This window comes from Cydia splendana, chromosome 20 (genome assembly GCF_910591565.1).
Source record: "Cydia splendana chromosome 20, ilCydSple1.2, whole genome shotgun sequence".
NCBI classification, from domain to species: domain Eukaryota; kingdom Metazoa; phylum Arthropoda; class Insecta; order Lepidoptera; family Tortricidae; genus Cydia; species Cydia splendana.
The window spans coordinates 12,233,391-12,245,680 of record NC_085979.1 but is presented as its reverse complement, the minus strand read 5'-3'; the positions used below and the strand labels follow the sequence as shown (position 1 = coordinate 12,245,680).

Here is a 12,290-nt window from a genome sequence, read left to right as displayed (position 1 = left end):
AGAGGGAACCTATAGAGGAGCATGGTGTGTCTATGGAGGAAAAGGCGAGCTATTTGGTGATGGTTGGAGGCCCGTCAGGGAACAAGAAGTTCCCGCCACCATGCTCATAGTATGGGTCATGCCAGGCCGAGGCAGAATGTCAGGCAAGACCAAGAGAGGTTACCCGAGGAGGACTGAGAGAGTACATGTCCTCCGTCACCAGAATGTGTATCTGGTTATCAGTAAGAGAGAGAGAGAGAAATGATGCAATAGTTGTCTCAGTACTACTGATTGCTCCGTATCGCGCATCATCGCGACGAATCTATTTTATGAATAATCCTATAAGCAAAACATAAAATTCTATCTTTGTTAAACTATATATGGTAGTAATCAATCTGCTTTCATCATTAATTATTAACAGTCAATATTATTAAAATTAACAGTCAATATTCTATAGACCTAATAGTCCTAATACATGAATTCTTAAAAAGGACTCATACTTTTGATGACAGATAAGGAATTTATGTTTCCTTTTAATATGATTATCGCCATAACATCACCTTGCCGTGCCCCACTTTTTCCTAAGTAATATTAAAAGTTTCAAAGAAATTACACGAATAACAGGATTTTTCAGCAAAACATGACTAAAACGAAAAGTGGTGAAGTCGTCCAGAACAAAATTGAAATAAACAGGAGGATCCAAACGGAGTACCTGATGAACAATATACTTGATAAAGATTTCCAAGCTATGTTGTTTCCTCTAAGTTTTGTACAGTCTTGCTTTTTAATGCCTAGGTTCAGCATCATTAACAATTTCATCACTCCCGACAACCATGTGTCCTTTTATATACAGTCCATAATTGGCTGTATTATTCTCACGTTGAGTCATGTCTTTCGTTTTATATACTACAGTGAAGTTAATAAGAGTTTTAGCACTGGTGTTGTTGTTGCTGTTATACCTTATTTTGATTTGATATTTTTTTCTTTAATTTCAATTGTTACCTATATCGTTAATTCATTCCAGAGAAGCTATGTCGTTGACCTAATTATCAAATTGCAGCATGTTCTTGACTTTATAAAAATTGACAAACAAAAATTTCTTCGCAAACATAAGATCCAAAACTGGCTTAGTGTATTGTTGGTTATTATTATCTACATTCTACAATGGTTTTTTGCTTGTATTAGCTATGGTATCCTTGATTTGCTAGTGAATTTTTATATGATAATGCCATTGATGGTTTTTGATATGCAAGTGGTTTACGTTACGCGATCTGTTGTAATGATCAAAAATGAGTTGATCGCTTGGATTCATAAAATGGAAGAATGTATGAACATCCATATCACACCTGAAAAAGAAGTACTACATTCTGCAGTCTCGGACTGCGATATGTTCAACTCATATACTGATATAATTAATGCATTTTCTTTAAGCAACAAAGTATATCAAGTTTCGGTAAGTTAAAGTCCTTATTCCGTCATTGCACAAATAACCTTTATATACTATGTACACAAGAAAATAGAAATTGCAGCTGAAGAGCTTAATATAATATCTTCTATCGAAAAAGGAAGGAATTTGGTTTGGCAAAAAAGTACCTATTTCAGCTTTAGATACGTAAAAACCTGTATTAAATGAAGTTCAGAATCAGTTCCAACCCTGCCTACGAAGCAGGAGGTCACGGGATCATATCCTAGTAAGGGCATTTATTTGTGTGGTCATCACAAATATTTGTTACTGAGTTATGGGTGTTTTCTATTTATTTAAGAGCCCATCAACGTGCACATAGCGCCACTGCTAAATAATCGTGATTATTTAAATTTAACGAAAGATATTTAAAAAACGGGGGGCCGCTACGTACTGTATTTTGTATTTAAGTACCTTTTGAATACATCAAACTAGTTTCTATGTTGCTGGATTGGTCAATCTATGCGTCCAAAGTTAAAACGGCCGTTTTTGTTTTGAGTTCATAAAACGCCGAATCCAGCAACATAAAAACTAGTCTGATGTACTCAAAAGGTACTTAAATACAAAGTACAGTACGTAGTGGCTCCCTTTTTTTAAATATCTGTCGTTAAATTTAAATAATCACGATTATTTAGCAGTGGTGCTATGTGCACGTTGATGGGCTCTTAAGTATTTATCTATCTCTATTTATTAAATACAGGGTGTGGTTTGTAACACGAGCAAATAATTTAAGCATAGGTAGAATAATATTCCTCAAATATTTAACGACACTTTTGTACAATAACTTTTAAAAATTATGAAGTCTTTAAGTAACTGTTGGTCAGTTTGAGGAGTGCAGCCTTCAGTTTAATTATATACTCGTGTTACAGGCCACACCCGGTATATCATCGTCTAGTACCCACAACACAAGCCTCATTGAGCATACTGTGGAGCTTGGTCAATTTATGTAAGATTTTCCCATAATATTTATTTATATAATAAAAAAATAGAAACAAATATTATACACTTGACTATATATGTATATGCAGATGTACCTAAACCAATTATGAAGTCGTTCATTTTACATTCTCAAAAATCATGATCATTGTCTTAGATTACAGTGTTTGGGTTCCAAACGTTTATGCATATTTTAATGAATTTGCAATATATGATCGAGCTTGAGAAAACGAGTATTGGAGAAACAATAGTAAGTGATATAAATAATCGGTATGATCGTGAATGATTCTAGTTCGTATTGTAAGTCGAAGTAAGTCTAAGATTCGTTTTCATTTTTACAGTTTCAATCAACGGGTATAAGAAGTTTCATCATGATTTCCAATTTCAAGAACTTTGTGTTGTTGGTAACGTTGAGCATTGCCTGTGAAAATTTCTATAGTACTACAAATCTTGCTGAAAGTTGCTGTGCTCAGATTTTAAGTAATGCTATACATACAGGTCAGTCCAAAGTAGTGATGGTTTTAAATCGTCTTTATTAGCCGATAAGCGAAGTTTCCGTTACTTTATTCTTCGGAAATGAACGCAATTTCAAATCTCTAAATATACAAGAATATTAGAAAAAAAATAACTTACCTACGTTTTCCATTTGCTTGCATTTTCCAGGCATCCGCAAGACTTGCAAGAACGTGTTGCGGCTGAACCGCGCGTCGTCGCGCAAGATGTCGGCGTTCGGCATGTTCGAACTCGACGCAACGTTCCCGCTGCGGCTGCTCAGCATAATCGTGACCTATGTTGTCGTGCTACTGCAGTTCGCCTTTTTAACGTAGATTGTATCTTACTACTTGGTCTCGAAACATTTTCAATGGAGTTCTTATGATACAGAAAACTACACATCAAATTATAAGTTTTGATTTGTGTTGCAAAGCCATTGTGGTGGTGGTTGGTGTGGGGTTGCTAAATGTTCGCCACTTGCTTGGCGCTTGGTCACTTTTCTTTTGACATTTATTCGGTTTATAAAACAGAGAACTACAAAATATATCATCCCTAGACAGGAGCGCAGCGACGTCTTTTTCTAACTGTATTTATTAGAGAGGGGCGAGTAAACTATCTCACAGGCGAGATATTCACCTACTGTCACGGATTGCTTAGCCTACACCACCAAATTAAAATTTTATGTATCCTCGGCTAAAGTTGCAAACCTCGTATCTAACTCAATTTCAAAAACATTTAGGATTTGCTACCTTAGCCAACAATACTAAGTTGTAAACCTCTTTACTCCTCCGGAGGTATTATACGATGTTTGCTACTTTAGCCAAAGTTTTAGAGATGGTAAGTAAAAGTTCTTTATTCGCATAAAATATGGTACAGTAATAGGTGGTAAGTAAATAGAAAAAATACCAGTACAAATACATAATTTGGTATATGACAAGACTTATATTTAACCCTTAAACACTAGACTTACATAAAGTACCTATATTTATATATATTATATTGTGTTCCTGTCGAAGAGGACATTAGTTGAGTAAAACATTTGTTCCTTGAACCATTGATAAAGCTTACTTTTGAATAAATTTAAAGGAAGAGCTTTAAAATTGTCTGGGATTGCGTTAAAAATTGTGATGCACATGTGGTAACTATTTATCATATAGAGAGCACTATTAGGAACTATATCTAACACAAGTCTGTCCTGATTTATTGTACTTCTTGGGTATATTTCTGAAGCTTTCTTAAATAGTTCCGGATGTTTTTTTTACAAACACAGCTGCCTCAAACATATACCGGGTGTGGCCTGTAATAATAGCAAAAAATTAAACTATAGGCTGTACTCCTCATACTGACCAACATTTGTCCAACAACTTTTAAAAATAACTTGTGGTTTGTTTTTTAATACACTTTAAAGTTTATTCTAAGACGCAATGTATTGCGAATTTTGTTATGTTTAAGGCGTGACAAGCAACGTCAATCAGAAATGATATGGCATGGCGATGGCGTCCATTGAAGATAATATTTTTTTTGTATGAAAAATAGGAAGTCTAAATACTTCATAATTTTTAAAAGTTGTTTAACACATTCAATACCACTAAGTGCTACGGGTTACGCTCGTAGCGCGTAGCCACGGTTTCGTCGTATGTAGCGCGTAGTCGCTACGAACAGTGTACCCGACAGTCGGGTTCTTGGTGTTGAATGTGTTAACAAAAGTGTCAACGTTTGAGGAGTACAATCTATGTTTTAATTATTTGCTCCTGTTACAGGCCACTCCCGGTATAAACACGGTAATGTCAGTATTGCATATTTTTCAAATAAAGGTTTACATGACTCTCGCTGGCTAGAATTTATTATTGAACACCAGGTAATCCAGGAAAGTTAGATTTTGAAAGGGCGTAACAATATAGTTCACATGAAGAAGTTCACTTATTATTTATAAGATAATATGTAGGTACTTAAGTTTTTTTTAATCCTTAAAATATTTATTTATGTATGGTATAGGTACATATTACACAATAACAATATTAGATAAATACATAGTAATTCACTGATTTAAACTTTCACGATTATTAAACATTATCAAACTGCACAACGGGACTTAATCGCGTATTTAAGTTTTAAGATTTACCTCCGACGTTTCGAGGACGGCGTTGTCCCCGTGGTCTCGGAGAAGACTGGCTCAAGTTGACATCAACATCTTCTAGCCGCGCGAGTTTTTCGAACTACCCGCACTTGGTCTTGTTTATCAGTTTGAACGTTTTGCGCACTAGGGATGTCACTCTGTCGACACACAACACTAACGATATTCGATTTATCGACTGTCGATATTCGTTTCCGCTTACATTTACTAATGACTGGATTCCATGTGGATGAGATCTTAAAACCCTCGTCCCGATTAAAATTGCAATGTTTTTTGATTTCAATGGCTTCCCGCACTTTTCTACTGTTTCTTTTGAGCTGCATAACCCTAAAATCCTCTCCACGGATCGCCATTTCTACAGTTCATTTGCGGATGACACTACTTTAATAATTAAGGCTAATGACATTTTAAATTTGAATGGAGACATAAATGATGCTCTTGCAAATGTAGTTAGTTGGTTAAATAATAATAAATTGAAAATTAATGTTAATAAGACCCATGTAATGTAATTTAAGACCCCAAAAAGCAGTAGTATAAGTTTATACATTCAACATTGCAACGAACGTGTGGAAGAAGTATTTAGCACTAAGTTCCTTGGTGTCACTATTTATTGACCAATTTTGTAATTGGAAAGTTCACGTTTCGGACATTTGTGCGAAACTTCAAACATTTGTATATCAATCAATCAAAGCATTTATTTTCAGGCTACTAAGGCCATAGATACATACCTTACAATCTAACATATGTATACAATAATAAAAATCTTAAATACTAAAAAATCATTTTCGTATATGCTTTGTACTACGCGTTCAAAGCAAATCGCGTTGACAGCTTATCACGACTATGTATCTTCCATGTTAAGTTACGGATTAATAATCTGGGGCAACTCCGGAGCGAAGCGAACGAAGTTCTTACATTCGACTTGGGACACGCGGCTGGCTAGGGGCACGTCCCGGCATTTCGATGTTTTTAAGCTGAACTATCAGAGGATAGTTTGATACTCAAGAACTCAAGTAAATTTGTTATAATTTAAATGAAATTGGGTAAACGTGTAGTTGAGGGCATTATATTTTAGTCATTCAATTATGAGCAGACTCGATCAAGGGGTTATTGAGCTAGAAGAGCTTAGAAGGCTAAAAAACTATTTGTGAGGGGTCTTGCTATTCTGGTCATCTTTTTTCAAGAAAGTATGGTCGAGTTTGGCTCGGCTTGCGCTTTTATAATATCGTTTTTAAATTTACCATTTTGAAATAATTGGCAAGATAAAAATAAACATAATATAGGTATTTGACATTTGACAGGAAATATTTCGGCTTACCACAGATACAGTATCAGTTAAGGGCTCCACAGACCTTGTAATATATCCACGCGATTTTTAGGGTTCCGTACCCAAAGGGTAAAACGGGACCCTATTACTAAGACTTCGCTGTCCGTCCGTCCGTCCGTCCGTCCGTCCGTCCGTCCGTCTGTCACCAGGCTGTATCTCACGAACCGTGATAGCTAGACAGTTGAAATTTTCACAGATGATGTATTTCTGTTGCCGCTATAACAACAAATACTAAAAACAGAATAAAATAAAGCTTTAAATGGGGCTCCCATACAACAAACGTGATTTTTGACCAAAGTTAAGCAACGTCGGGAGTGGTCAGTACTTGGATGGGTGACCGTTTTTTTTTTTTTGCTTTTTTTTTGTTTTTTTTTTTGCATTATGGTACGGAACCCTTCGTGCGCGAGTCCAACTCGCACTTGCCCGGTTTTTGATCCATTGCCGCCTATAGTGGGACATAAAATTTCCATACTATAGTCGGTCAAACAAGTATGTCAGTAGAAAAAGGCGCGATATTCAAATTTTCTATGGGACGATAATCCTTCGCGCCTACATTTTTTAGCCGCTTTTTCCTACTGACGGAAATGGCTTGACAGACTATAAATTGTTGCCATATGTAAGCATTTTACGTCAAAAATGTGACAGCTACGTAGAAAGTGGCGCCCTCATTTTTTAACCGACTTCTAAAACTCAAAAGTAGGACATTCGATTGTGATTTTTTAAATGTTTGTTACTCCATATCTCCGTCATTACTGGACCGATTTTGAAAATATTTTTTTTTGATTGTATGTACATGTAAATTTTTTCTTTTCTTTTCTTTTTTTCCGTTTTTGTCAAAACCCAGTTCTGATGATGGGATCCATGAGGAATCGAGGGAACTCCTCAAATCTTAAAGGCATACATATAGTGATTTATGTGTTTTATCAACAAATCAAGCATATACATTCAAAAAAGTGACATTTGGTGAAGTGGAATTGCTGATGATGATCAGAACGGAACTCTTCAACGAAGCATAATTAGTTCACGTTTGGCGATTTGTCCTCTTCGTTATGTTTGCTAAGCAAGTTAAGTTTTTAAGCCACAATTTTGTCAAGCTCGAGTTCTGATGATGGGATCCACGAGGAATCGAGGGAACTCCTCAAATCGTAAAGGCATACGTATAGAGATTTTTCTATTTTCATCAGAAAATCAAGCATTTTCTTTAAAAACTGTCGCATTTGATGAAGTGGAACTGCTGATGATGATCAGAACGGCACTCTTCAACGACGCATAGCTCACGTTTGGCGATTTGTCCTCTTCGTTATGTTTGTTAAGCAAATTAAGTTTTTTAGCCACATTTTTGTCAAGCTCGAGGTCTGATGATGGTATCCATGAGGAATCGAGGGAACTCGTCAAATCTTAAAGGCATATGCGTATAGAGATTTGCGTATTTTCATCAGAAAATCAAGAATTTACATTAAAAACTGTCGCATTTGATGAAGTGGAACTGCTGATGATGATCAGAACAGAACTCTTCAATGACTACACGTTTGGCGATTTCGAATTTCGATTTTGACGGAGCTGACCCTGGAGCCAGACCTGACCCGGATCCGGGCTCTTATCTGGACCTGAACCCGGACCTGGATCCGGACTTGGACCTGGACTTGGACCTGGACCAAGACCTAGACCTGGACCTCGACCTGGACCTGGTCCTGGATCCGGAACTAGACCCGGACCCGGACTCGGACCTTGACCCGGAAAACCACTGATAAATAAACTGTTATATTTGTACTTTTATGGATGTAATTAATTAATACACCATTTTGAAAACACAAGACCGTTTATTTCACAAAACATAAACTGATGACAACTCAAACACTGACAGCACTGTCCAAATGGCCATAGACTAGCTATAGCTTTATGTAAAGAAGTATTTATTGTTGCCACATAAACCACTCTGATTACCTACCATACAATGTAGGTATAAAGTATAATGATGCCAAACTTACTAGCCCCTCCCGCTCAAATCCCCGTACACCGCACCGCACGCGCCGTTAAGTGGGTTAGGTTAGGTTTGAACTGCGATCCTCACAGAACCGAAAAAAAGTGGGTTAGGTTAGGTTAGAACTGCGAGCCTTACAGAAACGAAATGCTACTAGAAAAGTGGTTTTGGTTTGTTTCGAACTGCAATCCTCACAGAACCGAACTGCTATCAGAGAAGTGGGTTCATGAGGCTAATACTGCGACCCTTACAGAAACGAAATGCTACCTACTAGAAAAGTGGGTGGTTTTACTTCCTTTTCTCACAGTGCACCATCTATGTACAGTATGTACAATAATCTTTCACCAGCCCCCATAGAAGTCGTTTTTTTTTTCTTGAAAATTATTTTCTACTATGTATTTTATGTCGAACTATACGAGTAAGTAGGTGCAACAAAGTCAATCGCTCTATATAATTTTTGGCAAACCGCGAGTTCTCAGTTCGGGGCGAACTACTAGTTTAATTCAAAAGAAGTGTCTAAAGGCAGTATCCAACACCCACTACTTGGAGCCAATGCAGACCCTTATTCCAATCAACTAGAGTCCTGCCTTTACCATGCATGTACATCAAAGAGATGGCACTATTTGTTCATAAGCATCCTAATATCTTCCCTACCCATGCCCAGGTCTTCCCAAGGCCAACACGACATAGAACATGGCTGCACTTACCTCTTGCTAAGACCCAAATATACACCGTGAAATTTTAGTGGTTGTTTTCCCGCGGCAGGGCGATTTGCTATCGGTAGTACTTTCGAATTATGATAGACAAACTTATAAATAAACTGTTTTCCAAAAAAAAAAAATACAAAAAAATAACCTAAACTCGAACAAGCGAAAAACAATAGTAACACACTAAAACTGCAAGTCGACGACAGTTCCCGATATTGTAAACAGATAAACAAATAAACAAGCACATGTTACTTTTTTAAACTGTGTAACGGGCTAGAGTGCTTTACTGTTTGACAACAAAATTAAAATTTACAGACTGTTCCTTCACGATTAACAGTTGAAATAAAACCTTTTTATTAGTTTGATCTTGCCATTACGTTGTGTCATTACTTTGGTAAATCTAATAATTACATCCTCTTCGCTTATTAAACTAATGTGATAACAGATCCTGTCCAAAGAGCATATAATCACTACCAAAGAGCATATAATCACTACGTTTTAGATCCTGTCAATGTCATCACTGCTATTTCTAGTAAAATGGATCGACATTACGAATATTCTAATTTAGAGTACGTCGCGATGGTGCAGCTGTACGCTAGGGCTAACTACGACTCCCACGCCGCCCGGCGACTTTACGCGGAACCGGACTATTTACAGTCGCTGCGTCTTCGGGGGATTTTAAACCCCCAAGTTCCACACGGACGAACAATTGTCGCCGCAACACAGCGGCTGCTTAACCACGGGTAAGTAGTTTCAAACGCCAGCACATGCACAGGGCAGAGGTCGGCCGGCTGTTTACAATGCAGAACTCGACGAAGAGATCATCGAGTACTTCGAACAAGATCCTCGTCGTAGTACACGTATGGCTGCGGCTTTTTTCGGCGTAAACCAATACTACGTGTGGAAAGTGTTAAACCGAGAGGGACTACATCCTTATCATTTTCGGAAAGTGCAAGCCCTTCACGAAAACGATGGGCCAGCTAGGGTAGCTTTCAGTCGGTGGTTGCTCGATAACAGGAATGCTAACATTTTGTGGACGGACGAAGCAACATTTACGCGAGTGGGACTTTTTAATCAGCACAACGAACATTTTTGGGCTTTTAATAACCCACATGTAATCCGCGAGTGTGCTCATCAAGTGCGGTTTAGTGTAAATGTGTGGGCTGGGATAGTCAATGGCTACGTTATTGGCCCTCATTTCATAGTTGGAAACTTGACCGGGGGAAGTTATTTGGAGATGTTACAGAACGTTATCCCGGACTTATTAGACGACGTTCCGCTAGCAGTGTTAGCAGATCTTTACTACCAGCATGACGGGTGCCCGGCTCACTATCAGCACGCCGTGCGCACCTTGATGCCGTGTTTCCCCGGCGCTGGATTGGGCGTGCTGGGCCCGTGCCTTGGCCAGCGAGAAGCCCGGACCTTACTCCGTTGGACTTTTATTTGTGGTCTGAGCTAAAGCGCCTAGTGTACCAGCGGGAATACGAAAATCGAGAAGCGTTAATAGTGGCAATAACTGACGCTTTCGATGTTATTAGACGTGACAGAGACACACTAATGTCATTGAAACAAAATCAAATTAAACGTGCCAGATTGTGTATTGAACGTGGCGGATTGCAGTTCGAACAATTATTGCGGTATCGGGAAGTTTAAGTGTTTAAGTTTTTGATCTTTAAAAGCTTGATCTTAACTTGTTATGTTTACTTTTAAGGATCTGCAAACTAACTGCACGTAAAATGTGTGAAGGAAAAATAAATGGAACTACTTTTTAGGTTATTTTGTTTCATTCACTCAAAAGAATTAGGTAGGTACTACTGCAGTGCTACTACTGGTGTTAGGTCACTTTCGAGTTTCTTTCGGCACATTTATAAATCTGGCATTATTTAACATTATTTAAAAAAAAAAATACACATCGACTGTATATCGATAGCAGAATCATTTCGTTGCGGGAAAACAACCACTAAAATTTCACGGTGTATAGGCATAATGCGTACTGTATGGGTATTCAAGTCTATAATAAGTTAAAACCGAGCGATTTAAGAAATTGTACGCCTAACCAGTTTAAGAAATTATTATCTAAATGGCTATTAAATAAATGCTTTTACTCCATAAGTGACTTCTTGAATATGAATAATGACGAATACGAGTATGATGTTGATTGAGTGTATGTAATTTTAAATGTCTCAGAATAATTTATCCAGCTTGATTGACTTAATGATTTGTAACTTATTTTATTGTGGTTTTAATAATTGCTATTTTAATTATTTAATTTGATCGCATGACATTATGTACCTATTATAATTTTGCATGCTCAATTGTGAGTAGAGTACACTGTACTTCTAATTTTAAGTCACCATCTACATATCCACTGTATTCTGGCAAATAAATAATTTGTATTTGTATTTGACAAATGTTAGCAAAAAATATCCTTAGGGAGGAAAAAATGTCCTCTTATTTAATGCTTAATACGTATTACGTAGGCGAGGATTTGGAATCAAACACAAATTACTTAGCCAGCCGGTGCGTTCCCAACATCACGGATCTCCATCGTAATGGCGGACCTTCCAGTGTTGCCAACGCTGCCGCGCTCATTTATTCCAAGACACCACAACCTCAAACATTTATTTTTAGCTTAATAAGATTTCCTTTAATTTTGATAAAGATTTGTAAGTTAAATCTGAATGATTCAATAGCTGGTCCAATATTTATTACACAATTTTAAATCATGTATGTATGCCGAATAGGACTACCTTTCATGCTTTTACGTCAAACAATAAACAAAATTTCGGTTTAAATCTATAATTTGACCGCAATAAGCACTTATTTATTTCACCTTAAATTTGTTTTTTTCGCAAAAGTGATGAAAAACATTATAGGTATGTAACATGGAAGGCATCGAGATGGTACACGTAAACTTGGGTTAAAAAAAGTTTGGCGATGAATACGCACATAGTATTCCTGTTAACTCTCATTCATATATTTGCCCATAAGTACCTCCCATATTACACCATGTATACATTGTCATTTATTATTAACGGTCTATATTCATTAGGACTAATCAATTTTAAAAAGAGCACATCATTTTAATGACGGATTAAGGTTGACTCACGCTAGACCGGGCCGTGTCCGGACCGAGGCGTCCGACATGTAATTTTCTATGACGGCTGATCGGTGATTACGTGGTGCTTTTCATACAAAACGATGCTCCGGAAGCTCCGGTCCGGCCACGGCTCGGTCTAACGTGAGTCATCCTTTAGGCTACTTGAGTTCTA

At 37.3% G+C, this 12,290-nt stretch overlaps 1 protein-coding gene across 1 annotated transcript; it reads left to right on the top strand.

Moving 5' to 3' along the window:
• The first annotated feature begins 619 nt into the window (after positions 1–619).
• LOC134800683 (uncharacterized) lies at positions 620–3,204 on the top strand. The gene is made up of 2 exons (XM_063773166.1): positions 620–1,169; positions 3,041–3,204. The coding sequence occupies exons 1-2, from the start codon at positions 620–622 to the stop codon at positions 3,202–3,204; spliced, it is 714 nt and encodes a 237-aa protein (XP_063629236.1).
• Positions 3,205–12,290: the final 9,086 nt, after the last annotated feature.